The 26653-nt window shown below is 39.5% G+C and overlaps 1 protein-coding gene across 3 annotated transcripts in view; it reads left to right on the top strand.

The window, feature by feature from the left end:
- Nucleotides 1–26653, top strand: part of SGCD (sarcoglycan delta) — a 546854-nt gene that overhangs the window by 181004 nt on the left and 339197 nt on the right. For all 3 annotated transcript variants that reach the window (XM_036911258.2, XM_057491101.1, XM_036911188.2), the window contains exon 2: nucleotides 3480–3668. In XM_036911258.2, coding sequence (XP_036767153.1) covers nucleotides 3480–3668 — 189 coding nt within the window. The remainder of the gene's footprint in view (nucleotides 1–3479; nucleotides 3669–26653) is intronic.

Genomic DNA, 26653 nt, shown 5'->3' on the forward strand with positions numbered 1-26653 from the left:
TCCCCTCCCAGGGCCATGGAAGGGACCTGAACAGGAGAGGACCTGAAACTTCGATTTTGTTCTCTGAACAGCAAATTTCTTTCTTCTGGGAAGGATGAAAAAGAAACACAGATTGGAAATTGGTTTTCCTCTTGTATTTTTATGATTTCAGCATGTTTCAGTTTTCGACTACAAAAATAAACGTACTCAGCAAATCCCAGTTTTCCCTGTTCATGCAGGATTGTTGATAACAGATGTATCCCTTACCTTAGGTTTGGCTGGTATCACTGCCCATTGTAATCCTTCATACACAATCACTCACCCTTTCCCCTCTTCCTTATCTGTTTGTTTGCTTGTTTCTTTGCTTACAGAGTTGCAGACTGGCGTATTCTGTTTTATGCAGCTCATTAAAGTAGACAGGGCCTGTGGCAGAGATGAAAGAGCCCCCATGACACACGCAGAATATTCCGCTGCACCATGCGTCCCAGGATTTGAGTTCTAATCCTTGTCCTTGCTCAGCTCCTAATCCTCTGTGTGATTTGAAAGAGCACTCTTGTCTTCTTGGCTTTGAGTTTCTCAGCTACTCTGTAAACATACTGGGCAAAACCAGTGGTTCCTGGGAGTCCAGGCACTCTGCAAAGGTGGTTCAGGTTGGCCAAGCCCTCGTTCATACTCTAAACAGAGGAGCTCTCCTTCTTTGCTGTTTTATATGCTAGAATATGTTTCAAGTTTCTTGTCTTGAAGTGGTTGTACTATGAAAAAAACAAAATCTTGAAGGCCATTTTTTAGATAAGTTGTCCAAAATGTTTTGAATGGCCTGCAGAGCTTTTTAATAATTCTCATTCTGTTGTAGAGCTCACAGTTTGAATTTGTTTTTGTTAGACATTTTACATTCTTCTGCATAGTCAGTGTTGAGAGATGTTATTTAGACAATCGTATGCAACCCTTACTGTGCTTTAGGATTATCTGGGGACCTTTTAAAAATGCTGATGTCTGGGTGCTACCTTGTGAGTACTATTTAATTGACCTGAGCATTAGATGATTTTATAGGCTCCATGGGTGCCTCTGATGTGTATCCAGAACTGAGAGTCCCTGGTGGCAATAATGACTGCATTCAAGTTCCAGCCATCTGTGTGTGAAAAAAATTCACAACTGTGACATCCATATCCCCAGCCTCTTATAAATATTTATTGAACATGTGATTTCACATAGCTAAGTTATGTAATTTCCCCACTGGGTGGGGCAAATGTCAGAGAAAAGGAAACTGGTATGGTGGCAATATCTGTAGTTTCTATACACTCGTTTGTGAAGAATCCTGTGAGAGTAGAAGACCATTATTGTTGTCTTTACCCTCCCACGAACTCTGTAGCCTTATAAAGTGGGTCAACTTCTCTAGTCTTAAAAACCTCATTCTTAAAATTAGCTGATTGGAATTAAAGAACCTTGAGAATATGATTCTAAGATTCTGTGATCATTTCCTAAATTTACAGAATATGACTTAATGGAAAGTAAAGACCTAATTTCCTTCAGACTTTTAAGACATTCTTTTTCCTTCTAATTGATCTCAGTGTGTAAAAAAGGCCAGAGGGCAATGACTTTGCTGTGTTTCCATGTTGTTACAACACAGCCCTGATTGACAGAATTGTGAGGAGCTGAACAGTAAAATTGAGACCCCCTTATGGTGTAGTTTGCTGCTTGGTTGGGAACCCAGTGCTTTGGGAGCATGAAGTGGAAATTCTCAAGGATAAAAACAAGAACTTTTCCACAGTGTTTGACTTGGACTTATGCACACCCCCAGGCAGTAGCAGATTTCATAGTGAGTGAGAAATCATTTGTTCACTGTTTGTGCATTCATTCCACACACATATATTTAAACATGTAGCCATATTAGGACCCAATTTCAACCCTCAGGTAGTTAATGAGGAATGAGTAAGACAGATGTCCTAGACGCCTTCACTGAGCATTTCAGTTGACCGTAAGTAAGAATTTGCTGGTTTCACAAGCGGAATTCCAGTGATGCCTAAAGGCCATGAGTTCTCTGGGTTTTGGTTGAGATTTTATGTGTATATTTTAATGATTATCTCAAAACCATAAAGTAATCATATTCTGAACTATCTGAAAGATGACGTAATAACCAAGAATACGATCTGAGAACGCACATTATGTCGATCTCTGTGGTCAGTTTGGCACCACCTATCACCAATCTAATCGCTGTCCACTAAGATGAAAATAAACAGAGGGCATACAGAATGCGTCTGTGAGAGCTAAATGAAGTAAAAATACCCAAATTAAGGTTGCGTAGTAATTTGAACAGAGAAAAGCAGCAGGGTCCATGTTGTCACATGGCCCGTGGCCGAGCAGGAGCGGGGGCGATGCGCCCAGAAGACGCTGTGCGGAAGCCCCTGAGCCTGCATTATGCAGTTTCATTTTAGCAAATTATCATCCTCTGCAGTGGTCAGTCATTTCTCATTTTGAATGACCCATGTTTGTAGCTTTGCGTTTGATTTTTAAAATTTGTTTGGCTTTAGAATTTTATAGAAATAAGTTTACTTAGATTCGTGTTGGTATTAGTAGTGCTGCTATAATGATCAACTGTTTCAGCAATGGGGTTTGGAAAGGCTTCCTTACTTGAAAGGGGATTGACGTATTACATAATACTGACTAATATTTCTCTAACTTATCTCACTCCACTGTAGTCACTCTTTAATTAATTCACCACCCCTCACCCCACTCCCCATTAGCCTACAAGCTCCTGGAAGACATGTTCAAACCTTACTTGACTTTAAGCCTTCTTTATGTTTATTAAATAAATGAATTGACTTACAACAATTAGAATTGTGTAACTCACGAGAACTAATTCATAGGACAGCAAGGTCTCTGTCGAGTGAAGCATTTAAGCCAGGCTATCACTTGTTGAAGGTTCCTGAGGCAAGTGAGATTTAATCTGTGTGCCACCAGCACCCCTTTGAACCCCGAAATAGAAGGAAGATCAAAATTGTTACTTCTGCCACTGACTTTCTGGCAATACAGAATAATTTCCTTTGAGGTCATTTTACCCCCGCCCCCACATAAATTGTCTCAATGTATTATTGTGTGACCACCATGAACTAGTGGGTTTTATTTTCCCAGATGAATTCTAAATTGTCCCCTCAGGACTTTGGTAGGACTTTGCAGGTCTCCCTCACCGTGATGCCGGGATTCTGAGAACCATTTGGAAAATAGCTTCCTGGGAGGCCCTTTCCTCCCAGGATAAGTGTGTATGTAGATGACTGAACACACATCGTGAGCGGTGACTGCACCTTGGGGAGGCTCACGCAAGCATGCAGAGGGGCCACTTTGGTCCAGAGGAGAGCGATTTTCAGAGTTGTCAGGAGGATGGAAAGGTACAGACAGCAGCCAGCCATATCTCTTCATCAGTTGATGTTTTCCTTTCTCTCGTTTTTTTTTTTTCCCCTCAGCAGTTTAATGTGAGTGCTTCTCTCTCGCCTCGTTTATTTCAGATGCCTCAGGAACAGTACCCACACCACCGTAGCACCATGCCCAGCTCCGAGGGGCCACAGGTATACAAAGTGGGGATTTATGGCTGGCGGAAAAGGTGCCTGTATTTCTTTGTCCTACTCCTGATGATTTTAATACTGGTGAACTTGGCCATGACCATCTGGATTCTCAAAGTCATGAACTTCACAATTGTAAGTAAAACCACACCGATTTCTTTAGCTCTCCTTGGGGAAAGCAAACGCGTGGGGCAAGAAGAAGGGATGTGGAAAAGTGAGGGTGGTTGGATTCGAAGGATCTTGCAGCCTGGTGTTTGGTTCCAAAGTATTTCTGTTCAGATTTTATGTGGGGATTGACTTCTTATCTAATCTAAATTCTTCAGAGGCTGGCAATCCAATTTAGAAGTATTTCACTCCTTTACCATCTCTAACATGCTTCCCCTCCATTTTAATAATGTGTTTCTTGTATCTTGTAGTTTATAAGCACTTTGGATAAATACATGCAGAAAGAAATACTTGAGACAAATTCCAAGTATTACGTTTTCCTAAATTTTAGTAGAGATTGTGAAAGGTTTTTGTGAGATAAAGGGTTGGGGCATCTGAGTTGAATTAGGCTTCAGGGATTATTGAAGAATATTAACTATCTATGCCTGATAGCCCATTACAGTGTTTAATTGAGAGTCTCCTTGATTTTTAGGAGTGCACTTCTCTGTGCCACTTCCTGGGTAGGACGGAGATGAGAGGAGGGTGGCTAGCCGTGCTTAATGTTTTATAAGACTTTGTGTTCATGCTTCTTTGACAAAATCTTGTTGATCCTTAGGGCCGCTGCACAGACTGAACATTTACTTGTTGAAAAGAAAATTCTGGCAAAATGATTTGTGGTGTTATTCTGAGTTTTTCCCCCTAGAGGTTTCCTAGTGTTTCTGGCAATATAAGCAATCTCACTGTGGGCACAGAGGGCAGTAATCTGCTGCCCTGAGAAAACTTTTCTTCCTTGTGATATCAAAAATAAGTAATTATTTTTGGGCAGTAAAAATAAATGCTGTTTGATAAAGAAATGTGACCATAACACCATTAACAGTAAAGTTTTCATGTGAAAATCCCAAATAGGATAATGGGTATTTGCCTTTTCTGAATTATAAAATTCATGTTTATCCTTACCACCCTATCCCAGCCACACTGCCTCGCCTTTGCTCAGGCAGTATCTTCTGCTTGGGCTGCTTGTCTCCATCTTCTCTGCTAGACAGAACCTTTTCTGGATGCTCTTGTAGCTCCATTTGTGTATCTATTATTATACGTATCACTCTGGATTATACTTTTTATTTGTGTTTCCCAGACAGACTGAATTTTGAGAAGAGCAAGGGCTGCATCTTTTCTCTGTTCCTTTAGTTTATCACACACGTTTGGGGTTATTGGTACTTAATTAGGACTGTGTACCAAGGTTAGAAACACTGCTTCAGGTATCAGAATGGCTTTTTTAATTCCTGGAGTTAAAGCTAGGAAACTAACCAGAAAATTACCTAGTTTTACAGATTTCTTTCTTGAAGAGGAAAAATGGTTCAATTCTTTGAAAAATGCAGAAATATTTCTGTATTGCAATATTAAGTTTAGAAGATGATATAGGTCACTTTCCATGGAATTATAGGGGTCCAAGGGAATATGTTCTAGAACATTGGAGCACATTTAGCCTCTCTTTCTGAATCAGACTCAGTAAATATTTTTTGAAGTTGTACTTAACTTTCTTTAGAGTCAAGCGGAAGGCACAGAAGTGAAAGCAAGACAAAGTGATGTTATCAGACTTAGAGTCTAGAAGCTTGCTAGGGTGAGGATACAGTGGAATGGGGGAAGTTCTCAGGAGTTAGGCTCTAAAGAGTGTCCTGGCACACTGGGTCTTGTCTTTGCCCTCTGTTGATATGCATGTTCGGTGATATTTTTATTTTGTATTTTATAGACTTGTAAAGTGGAAAAGCTTCTGTACTGCAGTATTAAGTAGGACATGACTGAAGGTGAGGCAGTAGAACAGAGAACAAAGATTCAAAAGACATGTAAAAGATGGAATTGATACCCTTTAACTACTGGACATAGAAGTTGAGGGATTGGAAGGCATTCTAGAATACTCCCAGGTTCTGGCCTGTGAGACAGTTGGATGGTGAGGTCCAGGAAGTAAGATAGAACTCAATACCTTCCCACTGGAACTTAGCTGAAACTCATGTTACCCCCCTAATCTGCAAATTTGGGTCTATTTTTATGATTTTTACCTAGTCTGGTATGAAGTTAATTTATAGAATCTGAAAGATTTGAGGGTGTGTGTGGTAGAGGATATGAACTCAAACCTTGGTAACTGTGATATTATTACAATTATGGCTTCTAGGGTGTGTTTTATCTGGCAGGTTTAATAGTGAGAGGTATATGTAAATGTATACTGAGTGACAGTTCACTCTATGTGAGCTTGGGGAGCAATATGATATAAAGGTAATAATCTGCATGAAATAGGCTATTTCCTGTAGATAACTAAATTGATAGCCAAAGTTGAGAGTTCTTAAAGCTTTACCAAACCAAGTACTTATTGAGGTGAGAATAATGCCATTATTAGCCATAATTGGTGCTTTATAACAGTAATGCATTTGAGCAAAAAGAGCTGAAGTGTCAGAAAATTGGTCTTTCCCTGCAAGTTAAAAGCATATTTTTCCATCAATCACAGTATAAAACATACTCTTTTATAGTTATAATTCTGTCCCACAAATAGTAATTTACTGACATTGAAGATCTTGAAAGAGAATGAGATATTAACCAGTGTTACTGGAAAATACAGGGTGGGAGAGCGAAGGAAATCAATGGGGTAACAGTTAAGCATTTTATGCAGGGATTTAAAAATATTGCCAATAGGAAAGTGATTATTTTGTACACCTGGTATGTTTAATAATTTGCAGTTTGGGAAGGCTCACACTGTAATCAAACCCTCTGAGTAATAACAAACCAAGAGAATGATGTCATCTGAAGGTGTTTCTAAGGACTTGGCAATTTATCCAGGACTGGATATCCAGAATTTTACTTTGTGGTCAGACTTGCATTTTTTGTCATCCCCAGAGATAGATGCTGGAAGAGCCCTTCCATTAGAGCAATTTAGACAGACATGCATCTGAGTTTTTTTTTTTTTGTACTAGATCTAAATCAGAAGATAAAAAAATGATTTTGCTCTCCTTCATTCTTAGCAGAATATGCTGGTGTTCCTTACTAGGCAGGAGAACAAGGTTACACTTTTGTCCTCAGGTTTTCCCTTTGCAGAGGAGTGTGTAGTCGCCACCACTTTTTGAAGGCTCCTTTTGAGCCAGGCGCTCTGCTATTGCAGTTTGTAAGTACTGTCTAACTTAATCCTTATGCAGGTTGGCTGGGTATACCAGCTGTATAGAGAGGAGAGCATCTCATTAACTTGATCTGTGATCACACCAGCTATAAAGTGGCAGAACGGAGATTTGAATCCAAGCAGTCTGATTCTGGAGCCTTGTCAGTTAGCCACTTGGATGTATTGTGGGCAGCTTAAAGAACCTAAGCTTGAGTTCCAGGGAACTGGATGCCTAGCTGGCCGTGAACTACATTGTCTTTTTCCCCTAGGACTCAGTGTAGAAACAAACTCACTGAACTAGGTGTCCTTTGAGACTGTAAGGCATCTTCTTTTTGGAACACTATGGTTTTATTTTGGGGTTTTGCCTTAACTATGTGAAATCTCACTTTATAGAAAGCTGTTGCTTCTGTGAAAACACCCTAGCAGCCCAAAATAAATAACTTGGCCTCAAAGACCTCCCAAAATACAGTAGTATTGATCATCTACAGTATCATTTAGCGCAAGCAGTTATGAAGTGGCAAAACATAAAAGGCTTGGGAATTATCAATAGGTGGCATGATCTCTTAGCCCAGTGAGTGTGAATTCATTCACAGCAGGCAAAACAGCAGCCTTAGGCGTCACCTCATCAGACATTCTCATTTTGCAGATGATGGAACCAAAGTGAATGGTTTGTGGTACCCCAACCATGCCAGCAACTTCTCAGGAGCAAGAGTTGTGTTCTGTTAACTTTGCACCCCAGCCCAGTGCTTGGTATACAGTCAGCTTTCCATAAGTGTTTAAGTGTAAACTGGCTTTATGCAGACCACATACATGAGATAATAGATGTCAAGTAACTGTCAGTGCAAGGCACATGGTACATCCTCAAAAAATTACAGCTATCTGTACTTGTTTTGATAGATCTCCTAATTTGTCTCTCTTCCCATTCATCAAAATTATAAAAATTCAAACCATCTTATTTGATATTACATGAGAAACAAATGTCCATTTGTTTAGTAAGTCCTTCTACAGAATTTTATAATTGCTTTATAAGTTTCTCATATAATCTTCATTAAAATCTTACAAAGTCAGCATCACTATTATCCATATTGCACAGATGGGGAAGCAGAGGCTCTGAGAAGTGCAGTAACTTGCCCAAGGACATGCTCTTTGTTAATAATGAAGCTGGGTTGGGTCTCAGGAGTCTGGCTCTAGAGCCCATGCTCTTAATCAGCACAATATGCTGCCTATTTTCCAAGTGCAATTTTTCATGAAGACAAATTGAATTTGTTCAGTGCAATGTCTACAACATGATTTATTTACCCTAAAGTAAGATAAAGATCCACTGAGGGTCAGAGAAAGGCATTCTAATACTTGTAAATTGGACACATTGTAAAATAATAAAAGCCAGAAAGAATGGCCAGCGTGCTCCATGACTCAGAACACCGACACATCGTCTGTTTGCAGAAGGCTCGAGGACCTGTGACCCAGTCAAACTAACTCAAGTAGAGGAGAATGAGGATGCACGTGCAGTGGGAAGGGGAGAGAGAGCTTATGGGTGCATGGGTGGTCCTCACAGCAGTGGGGCTAGAGCACTGTCAGGTGCCACAGCTGCTGTGGGGATCCCCACTCTCTGGCTTTCTGGACACCATGGTTCGGTCTTGCTCCGATCACTCTCTTCCATTGGCAGGCCAGGTTCCCTCTACTTTTGCTGTGCTACCAATCAACTCCCTATGCTAACTCAGATGCTCTGCTTCCTTGCAAAGTCACAGTGCATTTGCCCTTGACCTTCCCTTTAGAATGATCTTTCCCTGTCAGCTCCCACCTTGGCCTGTCCCAATCTCTTGTTGTTACCCAGGTGAAATCCCAGAGAGGGAACTACACTGGCCCAGCAGGTTTTGCACATCACATTGCAGCTTGCTTGCATGTCCATTGGCCCCGTGAGCTGCCCCATTAACTGTTGCCTGAGAGACAAAACCACCAAAGTGGTTTTCAGAGTCCTTCTCCTTGAGCACCCAGGCCAGGACTTCTCCCACTAGGTCAGAAATTTACTTGAAATCGTATCTACAGTTGATCTCCTATAAACATTGACCTTTTAAAGCTTCCTGTTACTTCTTGTTTATTCTCTGAAGTCTTCTCAGAGTAAGCTGATGACTCCCTCAGAAAAGTTTTGCTGTATCTGGTAACATGCAGTGGGGAACATGTAGTTTTGTGTTTATTTATTTTTCTATCTGTTTTCCAACTAGACTGTGAGTTCCAGAAGACAATAACCTTAAATTCTTCATCTTTGTACCCACAGCTTTAAACACGTTACTTAGCACACAGTAGACATTTCGAATGTTTAGTGAATACATGAATGGAAAAAAATCACGAATAGCCTGTCATTTCAGATTAAAATATGTGAAGATGGGTTAATAGAGCTTTATATGGCTTTCTAAATTAACTATTAGTTTATTTATTAAAGTAGACAGATCATAAATGAGATGAGTGCTTCAATTTGATTATGAAAAGGTATTTTTAATAAAGACACTCCTTTCTGTGTATCAACTACCTGCTACATTTTAATTACATGAGAAGGGAAGGGTAATTATGGCATGTGAAATGGAATAGAAGAAGGAGACTTCAGCCTAGTTAATATAAGGATTTGCTCAGCAAATGAGAACAATGATATTATTGGCTTTAGTTATACTTTTCATTTAACACCATTAATGAATATATTTTATGTGTCAGTAGCATTCGATTAGCGTGGATGCCAACTTCACTTGGGAGCTTGGAAAGGCTTCCTATAGTGAAAATGTTAATCCTCCATCTCTCATTGCTTTGACTCTTGTGGTCATTTTTCATCCCTTAGCTCAAATTCATCAACCTAAAAATTTGCCAAAATGTTATTTTTTAAGACTGCATGAAATTTGTAGTACAGAACAACAAAAGTCAAAAAATATCAATCTGTTGCATGATTAGTCTTGGGCTATGGTTCTGAAATGTCCTATTTGGTTTGAAGCTTACTATATTTTATACCTTTGCAAAAACGCAGATCATCAAGGATGATTTTGGTCATTGTAAATGCTGCAAAATGCTATAAACCAAGTTTGTTACAAATTTATACAATTTATTGTGTTTATTTGCTTCAATTTATTTGGTATTTCTTAAGCACACTATTTGTGCAGTATGCTGTGCTTTGTGTGGGCATTGAAGATTATAGTAGAGAATCCTATACTTCAATAGATCATAATTTTCTAGGAAGAAAAAAGCACATGTAATTTAATACATTCCAAACATGACAAATATTTTAAGGGATTATGAAAGAAGAAGTCGGCTTAAGCTAGATGAAACTGAAAGACTTCTTGAGTCTTAAAAGGATGAATAAGACCTTTGAGTGGTGTTCACAGCAGAGAAAGCACTGTGATTGTAGCCTAGAAGCAGGGGGTGTTAAACTTGGTTGGGAAGCCAACACCGTTATGAGTCCAGGCCTTTGAAGAGAGAGGACAAGTTGGGGAAAGAGAAGATTAGGAACTGACAGGAGTAAAGTTGAACATGGTGCAAATTATAGGCACTCTTTGAGAGGTCAAACTGAGAAACCTGAGCTCCAATTATAAACAAATTGCTGTGCAATGTTAGCCTATTGTCTGGGTAATATCCGTGACATTTGCCACTTATTATAACTTTCATACACTCAGAATTCATTTTTATATGATTCTAGAATAGAGAAAAATAAAGATTACAAGTTCTAAGAGGCATGCAGGATGGGAGATTGTAGTAGGTTGAGTGGTGGCCCCCAAAAGATACATCCTCTGCTTAACCCCTGGAGCCCCTGACTATGTTACCATATCTTACCGTATCTAAGTTATGGATACCACACGATGCTAAGTGCCTGCCTGTCCTACCTCTTTTATTCTTCATAGTGCCTCCTGCCAAAAAACTCATAGTCCCTTAAAATATTTGTCATGTTTGGAATATATATGAGGAAACTAAAGCTCAAGGAGCTTGCTTCACCCACCCAACTTCTTCAGCGAGGAAGTCGTAGGGTCAGTACACAGATGCAACTTTGCCTAACCTCAAAGTCTAACTTTAAAACTTTACATTATATGCTTTTAATATCCTCTGGAAATGTTTATTGTCAAAAATAATATAAGTATGTCCTTAACCAGTAATGTATTTACTTGCCTTAATGCAATGGCAGTGGTGTTCATCGTGTAGCCGGGAGTAATGAGGAAAGGGCTTTTGAAAACCACTCCAGAAGTTTTAACCTCATGAGTACTTTAAGGAGTCATACCAACTGTGTAACTGGCTCCCCTGTTATAAGAATCATGGTTTGGTTGCTTTTTGAATTATGTTTCTACCTCCACTAAGCCACATGTAAATCATCTTGTTGTTTTGATAAATAAGGAGTTAAAAGAATAGGAAGAAATTCCTCAGTAAGAACATAGCCCTTCTATTTCATGGAGAAACCTTTTAACTGGAATTTTTGTGTAGATTAAAGTTTGTCTTTTGGCCAGCTTTTAACTACCAAACCAACATTATTAAGCGGTGAACTTCTTAGCATCTTTTTAAAACGATTTTCTTACAGTATATGCTCTGTGTTTATTGTTTAAGAATGAGTTAGTGAGTGGAAGTTGGGTTAGTTTAAGACTTTTTCAGTGGAAATTAATATGGTAGACCACAGAGTCATTTAATACTTACATATCAAGTCTGACTAAATGCTGCAATGGAGACCTCATGTGTGTTTCTTTCCTCAAAAAACTCACAGTGAATAAATCCATTAAATCATTATCACCATGCTGGCATAATCAACATTTTATTTCAACAGATATGTTTAGGTACCTACTGTATTCCAATGGACATAATAAAAGAAAATAGAAACTACATTCAATCCTTATGCTTGGAAAAGTTCTTTGCACTTTAGAAAAGCAGCTCAGCACTGCGTTACGTGATTCTTTACAAACATCTCCATGGGAAAGACATGGCCGGGTAGATTTAATTTTACCCTTTTGATTGAAGGAGCAGCTGAGGCTCGGTGATCTACTAAAATCTCCTACTTGACGAGTACTACAGTCAACCTCCCAACTTTAGAATAAACCACAAGTAACAATGAGCAGTAGAACTCAGCAGCAGTTTTCTTTTGTAGATGCAGGCAGGTCATGGAGCCTGTGTTCATGGGCTATATGGTAGAAGACAGAGCACATCCTTTTCTTTTAGCTGATCACCAAATTTGCATTGGTCAATGTCAAGGATTTTGACCATTAATGCACAAGACTGTAATGAACCATGTTAAGTAACTATGTTTTCTTTCTTCGACAAATCTCTTAATTCCAGGGTAAAAAAGAAAAGTATTATCCCTGAAACCCAGAGATGGAGAACATGATTATTTGGGCCAGTTGGTCATTCATTGGGTTAAACCAGCATCAGGCCATAGGTAGTTGACTGCTGTGTTAGAAATGAAAGCTTTATCATTCATGTAAGCAGCTGCAAATATTCTCAACTGAAACCTGCATCACAGTTCTTGGCAAGAAGGGTTTCATGAGAGCAGGGCAATTAATGTCTTGCTCATTCACTGGTGGAGAGCCATGTGCTTCTGACTTTGTGGTTTTCTTTGAAATATAATTTCCTCGACTCTGTTAGGTAAGTGATTACCATTTGAAGTCCGCTTCTCTTCAAATTTGTCATCACTCTAATTACGGTCTGGTGACAACCTAATGCATAACAGTCATCTACTCAACGCATGTTTGTGGAGCTCTTCATGTAGACCAAGCACTGTACTAGGTGCTGGAGGTACACCAGGGGACAAAAGCAAGTACGGTCCCTTCCTCATGACATGTGCTAGTGGGGACACAGGGAGCAATCACATGATCCCATAAGTAAGTGTCAAAATGCCACTGTGGTAAGTGGACAGTATACACAGAGAAGACAAGTAGTGATTCTACAGCATCTTACTATACTGATGGGCAGTGACTGTCATGGGGTGTGTGGGGGGGACTTGATGATGGGGGGAGTCTAGTAAACATAATGTGGCTCATGTAATTGTAGATTAATGATACCAAAATTTTAAAAAATTAAAAAATTAAAAAGAAAGAAAGATAAATGAAAAAGAGAATGTTTGTAGGGGTGATTCGGCATAAGCAACACAGGGGCTTTCAAGACAAGATGATTCTGTAGAGGCCAAACTCAAACTGAACAAAAGGAGACCAAGGAAAAGGAGATGACAGCAATCTAGTAATGTCCTATGTGGGTCCCTGGAAAGTCTGAAAAGCAGTAGCTTCCTCTGGGGGAGGAGTTGGATGGTGATGGGACGGGATGGCAAGGCACATGGGAGAGGATGGTGGAGGCAATTTTCATGAGGAGGATGTGCGTATGGAAGACTGCGGGATTCAAGATTCAAACATGAAATAAGGAGCTAAAAGGGAAAAGATGAAACATTGTAAATAGAAAAGAAGCAAGGATGTGCCTTGATAGTGGCTTTCTTTAGGACCATTTGGCTGAATCAGGGACCTCACCAGTAAGGATAAACACGGACTGTAATTCTCCACACTTGGTACAAATGCTTTCTGCATTAGAAAAAGGAAACTTATTTATAACAAGTCTTTTGCTTTCTTCATTGGCACACAGCAGTATTTGGCCACCCTCAGGTACATTGACTGTAGAATTTGCAAATAGATTATTTTCATTAGCAGGATGACTTGTACTGAGAGCTCATTCTGGGCCAGGCCTGCTCCTGAGGACTTGACATGGGGTATATTATTTAATTCCCATAACAACTCTAGGAGATGGGTCCTATAATTACCTCCTTTTCCCAGATAAAAGTGAAGCTGAGCCGGGAGGTTAGGTTGCTTTACCGTGGTTGCAGCAAGTGACATACCTGGGATAAGAAGCCAGTCTGAACCCAGAACTCCTAAAAATTATGACACACATCCTCCCATGCTATTCTATAGGCTGAGTGGTCACTGTCTCTATGCCTCAGAACCCCCCATTGCCATGCTTGTGGCATTATTGGGATGGTTCAAAGCATCAGCAGCTGGGCATGTAATGAATGCTGATGGTTTGCAGTATCCCTAAGATGCTCTGACTTCTAGAACCTTCTAAATGCCTGCACATTAGGCTGAATAGTCTTATTTCCAGCTGCTGATATGCCTCCCACACAGTTTACTGAGAAATTGTCTTTGTTATTTCTAATGGATCTTATTGATTCTCTTCTCTCATATTGGATGAATCACTTATTGAACTTAGGTTAAGAGGCCTTGCAACCAGCAGACATAATTATGTTGCAGTAAATGCTCTCAGTCCAGATTGCCCAGCTTCTTGGCTCATTTTCCATCACATTCTCATTGCCCAGAGTTTTTCAGAAGACATGGTGCCAAATGATACTCTGGAAGGATCATGACATGTTAAAAAAGTGTGAGTTATAGTGGAGCTGTGTGGTTTACTGGGTTTTAGAGAAGACAGACCTAAATTCCAACCTCAGCTCTGTTACTGAAGAGCCAGGAAATATTGGCAAAGTAGCTTAACTTCCTTGAGCTTGTTTTACTCTTGCAGTAATGGGATTCATGATTCATAACATCTGCTTTGCAGAGCTGTGATGAAGATTGTAGATAACCAGAAAGCAGAGCCTGGGAGACACCCAGTAAATGCTTGCTATTATCATTGTCGACTTGAACTCTTGGAGAATTGCCTTACAGAGAGGAGAAGAGGATTCAGTTGCTAAAATTCAACAGAGTCACAAGCTCACTTTTAAAGGAATGACTAATGGAGTCTTAAAGCATTTAACTTGGTTATGGCTGAAAATCATCACTGCTATAGAAGAATTACAGTCACTCCAGTATTTTGTATATGCACTTTGCTGATTCAGCTTCAGACAAAACTGTGAAATGCAGGAAAAGCCATTCCAGTGGATGAGACATCCTATAAAGAAACCAACTACTAAATAAGCAAAATAATTAAGTATCATGGTATGTCATCTGAAGGAAATAAAGAGATGTGACTATGTGCAACTGAGCAGGGTTTGCTTTAGAAACAGGTCACCATATGCCTCTCTGGAGAGAGAAATTTTAGTAGAAGTCTGAAGAATGAGATTGAGCCAACCATGGAAGGAGCTGGGGGAGATTCCAGGCAGAGAGAGAGACAAGTTCAAAGGCCCTGATGGGGAAAAGGCAGTCTCTGGGCAGAGGTAAGAGAGGGAGTTGCCCTTCAGCCTTCACTGTAGGAAGCTACACTGTAAGTAAGAGGCAGTGTAGGAACAAACCTTCACACTCAGGGCCTTTGCTGCACTGTGTCATTTATGAGAGGCCATTTGACCTTTAATGGCTCATTCTTGATTTGTACGATGTGATGCTTACATACAGTGATTTGAAAGTCCTGCCCTCTTGGAAGCTCTCTGCTTGTGGCTGGTCTGTCCAAAGCCAATATCCCTATCAGTCAATGATGATAGATTGTTCAAATGCCCTAGAAATAGTGGTGATGTCTTGATGGCTGCTAACCTCATGGCTAGCTTCTGAGCTGGCACCGTTGTAGAAAACTTCTCAAGAATGCATTCAGTGTAGAACAATTTATGAATATACACTCCATTTGTTTTTGTTTTCTTTTTCTCAGAGTCCACAGCAACCTTAAAGTGTTGTAAATGGGCTCTACTATCTAATCAGGGAGTTTTAGTAATCTGTTAATTACCATTTCTGATTATTTGCATTGAATTAAGAGGTACTATTGTGAAAATGAAGGACAGCCTAACCTCAAAATATGGCTTTCCATCTTGGATAATTGACTATAATATCTGTCCTTGCAGCTTTCCTAAATTGTTTATTCTCCAGATGATTCCTAAAAACTGTGATTTTTACCTTTTTCCTTTCAATGGGTGAGCAACAGCTTCTCATAAAAGCTTATGTGGTTCAGTTTTCTCAACTAAATTAAAGCTTAATTAGCCAAAAATCCAGATCTGTGATGTGTTTATAAAATTTATACAAGCATAATTAATTTCAGTTAATTGCAAAAATGGCTTTTCCATGCACACTGTAACCTTTTCTCTGCTGACCTCTAAACATCAGATTTCAGGTTTATCTACATTTCTAGCTTTCTCTGCTAATGTTAAATCAACTTGCATAATTCTAAAAGTATTACTCTTTCCTCTGATTTATGACTTTTATCATGGAAGTCAGTGATTACTTCTACAACCCATGTTTCATGTTTTGAAAATGCAATGAAAAAATGTACTAGAACAACATTGCTTTTGTTTTGATGAAAGCCAAAATGAAAAATTAGAATTATGCTTTTAATAGGTTCTCTTAAGCCCATTACTTTTCATAAAGTTACCTAAACATTTTTAGTCTATCTGAATGACAATTCAAATTACATTGATCAGCTAACTGTCAAAAAGAAAAGCTATTATTTTTTATATCTCCTGATATTTCCAGGATTTCTCATCCTGAGAAGAATGATAACTTCACATATACCCTGAGCCAGAGTCCCTTGCTGCAGAAGAAGTTCCCTTTGCAGAGGTCTGTAGAATGCCATTATTTAATCCTAAGGAATTAGTCTCTAAAAACATGCATTTTCCCTTGAATGGTAGTTAAACTTCCTTACTAATTTCCTCATTTCTCTAATAAGTCTTGCATCCTTAAGTTGAGGATGGTGAAATTCTCTCTTTTTCTCTCTTTCTTGTTCACTTTCTGACAGGGGCTTTTGGAGCTTTTTAAGAAGACCTAGATACTCCCCTTCCAGAGCACCCAGCAAAATTTGCCTCCTGTCTCACTGGTCTAAGTGGTGTCACATGCCCACCTCTGACCCAGTAACAGTGGCCAGATAGTGTGATTATGATCACTAGCTCAGGGCCCGACTCACAGGTCACCTGCCTGGTACCCAAGGCCTGTGGGCTGTGCAGGGAGGCATGGGAGTAGGATGAAAATCAAGGTCACCATCTCATGTGATGAAATAGGGATGGCGGGGAGGCAGTGACAGCTGTGTCCTACACAGCTCAATGTACTGCCTTTTATTGGGGTTGCGATACCAGCAGCCTAGGGAACCTCTTGACTTTAGAGTGACTTTTATTGCAGGATGGTCAATGTTTGTGAATTTTGAATCTGAAAAGTGCTCTTCCTTGCTATATTTCTCCAAGGTTCATTAACAACCAGCATTATAGAACCAACTCAAAAGGAACATGTTTTCAGTGCCTATCTTATTATTAGCTTCAGGGCTACATTTTCTTAAATGCATAATGAAATCCATGGAATATTTAGAAAGAATGTGGCACTTTGCAAAATTGGCTCTGGGGGCCATGCATGGCTTAGAATTAGAAGGAAAAGTGTCTGGCAGTTGCGTAAATGGAAAAACCTTTGGTCCATCTCTAGGCTTCAGCTGGCCATAAGCAGTTGAAAAAAGAGAAATCTGGTATGTTTATGACATTTAGACGATCTGTAGAGGTTTAGTAACCTTTTAGTCTTATACACAAACTCTAGAAAGGTTATTTTCCCCTAAGTGTATGAAGGGTATCCCTACCCTTTATGGGCTTTCTGCTCGTTTCAGAGGATAAGAAATGGGAACTGGCTATTGTTAGTGACAGGTCAGTGCTTCAAGAATAATGAGAGTAACTCCTCCTTTTCCCTAAAGATTGGTAAAGCAGAAGTACACACAGGCCTGGTAGCTTTTTCTAAATAGTATCATTACCATTTTCTCTCTAGGATCTTGTAGAGTCTCAGCATTATTGAAGTCAGGACACTTGAGTTACAGTCTGGCATTTGTCACAAGCTGTGGGATCTTGGTCACACTACTGGTCCCCTCTGAGTGTCATGATGCATATTGATAAAATGAAATTTAAGAGGCATACAGAACTGAGTGATATCTCAGTTAGCTCTTATTTTTAATGTTGTAAACATCTGGAATGGGGAAATGTAAATAAAGGACTTCTGGCTTTAAAAATGTCTTCTTACTTAGCTCCTCTTAACTATCTACTCAAATGTCTATGATAATTCCATCATACAAATACTAGAAATGGCAATCTCTGACCAAACTCTTGGAGAAATTTTCATGAACTTTCAAGCTTTATGGAATTGCATTAAAGGACATAGCTATGGTCACTATATATTATGCCATTGGACAGAGGATTCCTCCCCTCACCAGAAGTTCCTTAGGATATGCTTTATCTTTGGCCCTGTATTTGTACTGTGGATGCAAAATCTACTGTAAGTAGCAACTAGGAAGACAAGCATGCCCTCGTCTTTTCTTCATGAGTGGTGTTTGTGAGTCAGTCTGCTCTTCAGTTTTCTTCCCCCTCAGGAAATACACACATGCATATATACACACACATAAATACGCATGCACACACATATAAGCAAACATGAAGAAAACTTAAAGCTCCGACATGAGAAGTGCATTCAGGCGGTGGCCACGGGACGGAGTGTGCACCTGAGGGGAGCATTGAATATGGAGAGGTCTTTTCTCCTTGTGTGAATAGATGCAATACAGAGCTTCTGGGAATAACTACAAAATAAGGAATAGGAGCAGTATGCTGAAGACATGGGAAAAAGCACACCGCTAAAAATGATTTCCTTTACAAATCAGAAGAAAGATTTAGAAAACTGAGGGGCAGGTGGTGGCAGATTGAGGAAGGGTCACTGTGATTTCTCCACAGCAAAAGAATTGGAATCCCTAAGAAATTCACAGGTCAGGCAGAGACAAAACGGTCAGGTGATAGAATCAAGGGAAACATTGTAAGGGAGCTAAAAAGGCAATAACAGAATCAAAAAATTTCAGAATCAACAACAAATTCATGTTGAGAAAAAGTAAGTCAGCTAAGTGAAGAACAAAAATGAGGTGATCTTCCCAAAATTAATAAAGAGGAAAAGTGGTAAAGCAGAAGAAAATAAAGATGATTACTATGGTAGACAGAAAGTAAGTTATAGAAATTTCTAAGAATGATAGAAATTCCTGAGAAACAGACTAGAATGAGACTAATGCCTCAAAGACAGAATTGAAGAACATTTTTCTGAGCTGGACATACTGAAAGGTTTCACTGAGAGCCTGATAAAATAAATGAAGAGACAGTCACCCCCAGCTACACTCAGGCAAAATACATGTTCCCAGTATGAAAACAGAAAAATCTTACAAAAGAACAAGTTATGCTGGTCAAAAGATTCTCCTTTAGAGTAAGGCAAAAAACAATGGACTGTCTAGATGTTTCTGAAGGGAAAAATGATTCCCAAGAATGTTACAGTTAGAGAAGTTTTTTACCTTATTATCAGAAAAACTAAGATGCTTTCTTATGTATGCTGGGTTGCACGAAACAGACCTTCCACCCTCCCTGTGTGCACCATCCAACTGAAAACTAAGTACAAATTGAGAACCCCAAAATGAGAGGGTTAGGATATAAAGTGAGTGATGGGTAAGCTTTGGAACCATTTACATATGGAAGATTTCTAAACCTTTTCTGAAAATTATAAAATGCACTTACAGACAGTTTTTAAAAAAATATGTAGTATATATATTTTTTAATCCAAAATTTAATGTCCAAGTTGCCAGGTTACATCCACAAAGACCAGAAAGGGGTAGATGGGAATGTAGGGCAGGGCATGAAGATGTAAATTTGTGTAAAATTCTGTATATTACGTAGGAGCAATTTTAAAGCTACCGTTTCTGTCTTCACTTTGATAGTAGATGACATGTGAACTAAAGAATGTTAAACAACAACAAAGAAACTTAAGAGTATTTCTTCTAAAGGTGGGAGCAGGGCAGGGAAAAATTGTAACTCAGTAGCAATATACAGACAGCACTAAATGCACATACAGAAGCATGAAGGGTATTCAGATTGATTTAAAAGACTCAATCTAATTATTTGCTAATTTTAACATGGCGACCATCATATAGCTTCCTGGCATATCTGAACGTGCAGACCGTCATTTAGTCATAGGTCTTTGGCAAGGAAGGGACGTCGAGACATTCCAAACTTCTTCCTCATGCAGTATGGAAGGCCCCGCTGGACTGTGCTATCAGCAGCCCTGGTGACTGGTCCTGACTACACCTGGGCAGGGGGTCAAGTAGGTGTGGCTGTGGTAGAGCCACTCTGGTGATGGTGTCTGGTGTTCTCCACCCTGCTGTGGTTTCTGCTGCAAACAAATAGCTGCTAGTGGTGCTCTACAAGCTTGGTATGAGCATTGTGCCAGGGATAAATGGCGTGACTTATGCGAGCTAAGTTTGACCTTCAGAAATGCTGTGGAATCTGTGCCCTTTTGTGGAAACCATTTTTCATATTCTTTGGCATTTTTCCACTTAAGTGAGGAGCTTCCCAGGAAGCATGAAGACCTGTTCTAGCTTTTACTGGCCAAAAATTGGAGTCTCTTCAATGTCTCCCACAGGTGTAGTCTGCATTTGTATGCCTTAGCACATAGTTGCATTTATTATTTTTTATCTTACAATACAAAATGTTTCTTCTAGAGAAAACCTCTATACTAAAAAGCAAGAAGGTGAACTTCTTTGTTATTCTCAGTAAATTTCTCATTGTTTCAAGGCCTCTGTAGCTTCATTCTTTTAATGGCAGTCACACTTAATTTCTCTGAGGGCAGTGAGGTAGACCACATGATTCCCAGAGGTTCCCTCCAGCTCTAAGATCAGTGTTTGTGAGTGGCTGTGTGTATGAAATGGGATTTAGGTTTAACAAAAGAGGGAACACATTTTCAGTACAAGGGCTATGAATTATTTCTTTACCTATCCCAGGGCTTAGGACTGAGCTATGAATGATACTCCCTAGATTTGGGTTTATGTTGTTGCATTTCCTTTGCCCCATGAGGAAACAGGACTAAATGGAAGAGGAAATTGTGGACTTTAGATTAGGAGTCGAGAGATCCCACTGGCAGAGCTGCATCTAATGTGGCCTACAGCAACCCATTGGGAGCTCTCTGGGTTCAGTTTTCACTTAGGAAATGATTCAGGGTTTGGATTGGAGTGGGAGTCGTGGACTGATAGTTGATTAAACTGGCTAGCAGGTTGCAGGGCTCTCAGCATGTTGGCAATTGGTGTTATTAATGTGGAAAGCCTAGAGGATGTGCATGTGTCCCTCATTTCACCACAGTCCTCACTACTCCCTGTTGTGACCCAGTACATGCCACTCATTTATGTTTACCTTGTTAGCCCTTAGAGCCATTTGACAGTAATCTGAAAAAGCAAGGAGGGTTAGATTTTATGTTTCTGACACTAGCTTTATTGCTCCACAAACTTGGGACAGTGTACAAAGGTATGTTTTAATAGACTTGGGATGTTAAAAACTATTTTACTAATTAGAATGGATTGATGTGGGAAAAAAAAATGTCAACCTAGGAAGACACACCAGAGAAATTCCAAATAGGTTTTAAAATGGAAATAGAAAAGCTGCATCAGTCTACTTGTTTTCAGGTGCCTTCTCTTCAGTCATTAGTTTGGCCTGAGCTATAGGAAAATGGTCCTAATGGCCCCAGTCACAAGTGCTATTACAGGTTGTCTAACTTGGTTATATTCTTTTCTGCTTTAAATTGTTAATGATTCAGCATTTCACAGCTTGAGTCAGTTGCTCTCAGAGGGCGCCTTCCTTAAAGGTCAGTCACTCTCCAGAAATCAGCATCCAAGATTAAGATGGTAGATGCCGCTTGGTGACCTTGGGAGAATAATTATTTATTAGACACAGGACTCAGGAGGAACTGGCAAGAGACTGCTGATTGGCAGTGCCAGGAGAAGCACAGAGGCTGGTGGAAACAGGAGTGCTGGCAGGGGTGGGGACCATGGGATTGTGGATTGCTTGCTCTCTAAACAGGGGATACATGTTGCTAATGAAGAAGGTGAAGAATTCTTCGTATGTCAAACAGTTAAGAGCTTCATGTGCCTTACCTCATATTAACCTCACAGGAGGCCTGGGAAGTAAACACTATTATCATAAGGTAACAGACAAGGAAATTGAGGCTTGGGGAGGTGAGGCAGGCCTGCCTGTATCAGGAGCAATTTCAGAGTTTGCACAGTATTTCATGAACAGCTTATAACTACTCTCTGCACACTGGTACCTGGTGAACGATTTATGCATTTTATTCATTTATTATGTTATGATGTCTGAAAATAAGTTCCCAGTAAATGTTGACATCAGAACTCTTTTGTCACCTGCATAAGATCAGTCAGTATGAAATCTACAAAGCTGAAACACAGGTTCCAGGAGGGAGGGCAGGTGGATGCTGACACACTTTTTTTCTTTTAATTTTTAAAGAGATATCATTTCATAACATTAATAGAAACAAAAATGGGGGAAGAGGGATTTTGTGAACCAACACAAAAGTGATGAGAAAGTAGAATATTAATGTAGTCAGCAAAGCAGTGTGCATTTCAAAATAATTGGTCTCTAGTTCCTAAGATTCTGTGGGAGGCCAATAGAGGATTTATTGTATTTCTTCTTTCTTGCAAACCAGCAAGTAGATGATTCATGTACTGGAAGGAAAAAAAAGCAACAATATTGTTTTTTTCTTTTAGGACATGCAGTTACTAGCTTGCATTTCTATTTTTACCCTACCCAGTTCCCTGAGCATGTTTTTCCCTTATTTAGGAAAGCTGCAACCACAAATATGTTCAATTCATTTTCTTACCTTTCTGCTAAATACAGAGAACAATGCCTATTTGGCTATGCCTAGAGATTAGTTTAAGCAGGATTGAGAGCAATTCAAACAGGTGGTCCTCTCATGTTTGCATCACACAAAGCTGGATTTTATTTTGTTATTCCCTCTGGAAGGTGTTTATTTTTTAGGGATAATTTTGTTATATTGTAAATTATATGGTAAAACACTAAGAGAGTTTGAGGATTGATGTAGGGGTATAGGGAGCACTACTATCACAATCCTCGGAAAACAAAGAGAAAGCCGTAAGTCTAGGACCTGGGTGGCGTGGGTTAGCATTTCCCCTTGGAGGCCTCGTGTATGCAGGATGAGAGCCACAGGCCGGAGAGAAGAGAGAGACCCAAGCGTCAGGTGCCTGAGGTCTCTGGTGCTGGAATTGTTCCTTTAGAGATGTGGGGAGGGGCATCTGCAGTCAAAATGTGCGTCTCCTCCTGGGTCTCTTACACAAACTATCTCAAGAGCACAAAGGTCTGTACTGCTGACACTGAGTCATCAGCATCTTGTCTCTCACACCACCAGGAAAACTGATCTCGTTTTAAATGTTTCTCCTGTTCCTTCCTGCCTTCTTCCTCCATTTTCACTGCCACCACTGTAATTTAGACCCTCTTTGTTTTACCTAATTCCTACCGGCTCCTGCCCAACTAATCCTTCTTAAATTCTGCTTTTGTATGTCACTCCCTTCCTCAAAACTGTCATTAGTCCCCTGCTGCAACTCTGTGAAGGCCAATAGGAGATTCCTTGGCCTAATTTGGAAGGCTCCCCAATCAAGCTGCCCTTCCAACGGTCCAGTTGACTTTTCGTATTCCCCAGGGGATGTTCCCCCATCCCTCAGTGTGATGTGCTCGCTGTCCCGTGGATGTGCTCTTCTGAGCTGTGTGCCTTTGGACCTGATGCTTACAGTACATCCTTGGCTTTGTATAACAGAAGGCAGAGGACATGTTGGCTACACTAATCTGCCTTTCATGTGTTCAGTTTCAACTTTAAGGTAGCAACTGACATTTCAAGCTATTGTACGATGGCTGCCACTTCCATGTCCCCGTCATTGTAAAACCACAGTTTTCTATAATTATCTTAATAATTAGAGAATAAAACAGTGTTAATGATGAACAGCAGAGGTTTCAGGACAATAGAGGCAAATTTGGGCATCTTTAGGTGTGTTGACAGTGCTGAATTTATATTGTCTTCCAGGCCCCTCCTGACCTTAAGATAGCTCAGTGTGTGAAATGAAAAAGAGCAAAATTAAAGAACATATCAACATATAGGTAATGTATAATTGAAGATTGTTCAAAAAGTATGACTAATAGTCTGTTTTGAGGTATCATCATACTCTGTTACTCCTTTATTTGAATTGCATAGTTTACTTTGGCATACCTTTTAACAGAGAGGTGATGCAGTAAGAGGAAATGACCTAGTCATCAACAATGAGTAGATTTGCCTATTGTTCTTACCTGTGAAGTCCAACTCCCTTCAGTCCATTAAGATGCCATTTGTCAGGGCTCATTTCATTTACCTTCTCCAAGAAACCTCTTCAATTGCTTTTAGATTTTACTTTACCTCCTCCCTTTCGGCTGCTCAGAAACTATAGAACTATAGGTCATCACAGTTAATATTTACTGGTAGACCATTTTATAGATATTTTTTGCCAAGGATGTATATACATCAACCATTATATGGATCCCCTCAAGGCAGGAGGAACAGTTTACCCAGAAAAATGCATGCGTTGGGGGTACATAGGTCTATTTTAGCTAGTTACCTCACAACTGTGGGACTTCTATTGCCTCCTATAAATTAAGTATTTTGAAGCTTTTACAACAGCTTTTAGCATTCTGTCAGGGTACTGAATACCTTCAGTTTACTACCCATTGGGTGTTAAATTTTATTTTGTTCATTCTAAATATCATCTCTTTCAAGTGTAAAGAGCTTTGAATGGGAGCTCTGCATTCCTATTCTATCCCCTTTAGACCTTTCTAGCTTTCAAGCATGTATGACTCCTTGCCTTTGTGTTATCAGCCTGAGATACCCTAATGAAGATGACATTTCATAAAATGTAGAGATTTGCATCTCTTTTGTACCATCTCACAGGGATAGAATAGTGATTCTTGATCATTAGAGGTATTTGGTGTTTAAGTGTACAGTTTGCAGTCGATCATAATTTAGCTGTCCAGACATTAGAGTAGGTTTCATTTATGTTGGTGTTAGCATTTATGTCTTTCAGATAATTTACAGGAGAAGAAAATAATTTCCTCTAAAAGATACCTGTAAGGGAGGACACTTGCCAATCCAATTACATTTCCAATTTCTCATTTCTTTTTCTTTAACCTCCAATAATTTTGCTGGACTCTTAAAGAAAAACATGATCTCATATTATTTTTATGTCTATCTTCAGTCAATGCTAATTTTAGTTTTAATGTTTCCTCTTAAGTATCTCCTCTTGTATTGATTTGGTAGGAGTTACCTTTAATCATTTAAAAGTAAGTAATGCATTAAGATCGCCCGAGGCTGGCCTATATTTGGAAAAATCACTCCATTTAAGAATTAATTTAACAAGAGCCTATTATACATTTTTACTTTGGAAATTCACCAGGATCCTTTCCATCTCTGTGAAAGCATTTATTATCCAGAAGAAATTCAGCCTAATTTTAGAGAATGCCATAGTGAGCAAAACTTTGTTAAATTTCCAGAAATCATCATGACTCTTACTATAATCATAATGCTTAAGATTCACAGAATTTTAGCCCCACAAGAAAATGAATAGATAGTGATTGTAAATAGGATACTATCTCTTTCAGGTATCTTAAAGCTATTTAAATAGCAAGCCCAGAAAGGGGGGCCTATTGTTAATGTAGCCCAAGAGGTGTCTTACTTTTGTGGATATTTTTATTTGGTTTTGTGTTATGTTTGTGGCAGTCACCCAGTGTTTAGCGTGGCATGGTGGGTATAGAAAGGTCAGTCAGGACTGTGTTGCATTTGCGAAGAAGTAGAAACCAAGACCTTAGATACTTCTTTCAAGATGCTTTGCTGAGAAGAGGACTACAGAAATTGAATAGAAATTAAAGGAGGCAGTGTGGTGTCAACTGGTGTTTTATTTTCAAGGTAGGCAGTAATTATGTTGAAAATGGTACCCTACAAAGAGAGTTACGATGTGAGAGAAAGTGGGAATGAAGATTTGAAGAGGAAGACGGTGCTCAAGAAGGAAAAATGCATGTCAGTTTTCATCAGTGTGTAGAAAATTCATGTCACTCCTGGCTCAAAATATGTTTTTGACTCTAAAGGGCATCCTTACTCAGAAACTGCATCAAAGAAGATTTCGATGAAGCAAGCCCATGGTGCCTGGCTGGGTTAACAGTTACTGGTGTTTGGGGAATTTGAGAGCTGTGGACAAAGTAACAAATGACCAGCTACAATGTATACACAGTAACCTGTGGGGTCATCATTGCCAGTTGCTGAACTTGGTGGCAAAATAGTAATAGTTTTCTTGAGTTTTTAGTTCTCCTCTTCCAAGAGCAACAAAAACCTAAAAGATTGTCTGTGACCTTTATTTTTCAGCACTTGGCCTATTTATTGATGGGGGAAAAGAAAGACTGTTTCTGATTTTTGCTAAAAACAAAGCAAACAAAGTATTCTTTTGGAACATTGAAAATGACTGTAATCTTGTATAACAAAAAAGTGTAAGACCTGTGTTCAAATTTCCTTGATTTCTCCTGTATATGCGGTAATAGATATAAGATCCATGACTTCACAGCAGTGCCTACTGAGTGAGGCCAAATCTACAATCTGTAACAGACAAGCTACATACCAGTGATGAACAGTTTCAAAAACCCAGGCTGAGGGAGGTATTGACATTTTTATTGTAATGGCTCCCAAAATCACCTTGGCTGTCAATCCAGCAAAAAGGGAGCAAGCCAGTACAAAGAATTGCGTGGGAAATCTGCTCGGGACTGGCCTATATCACTTACACACACACTCCGTTGACTCGAGTTTAGCCACAGAGGCATGACTGGTAGAAGAATGCTGGGGACTGCTGTTCCAAGTGGTTGGAACAAAACTTGGGTGGCTGCTTCCAAGTGGCACCTCCAAAATATGAAAGGTGAACATAAATCTTTGATGAGCAACTAGCTATCTCTAGGAACCTATATTTGTGCATATATAATTTACCAGTTCAGTTTTGTTGTTTTGTGTTAATCGTAGGTTATCCCACTTGAATCTTGTATGGACTCTATTGAGATCAATAAGGCAGATGGAAACACCCTCATTTAACAAAAACT

Source organism: Manis pentadactyla, chromosome 2 (assembly GCF_030020395.1).
Source record: "Manis pentadactyla isolate mManPen7 chromosome 2, mManPen7.hap1, whole genome shotgun sequence".
In the NCBI taxonomy this organism is placed as follows: domain Eukaryota; kingdom Metazoa; phylum Chordata; class Mammalia; order Pholidota; family Manidae; genus Manis; species Manis pentadactyla.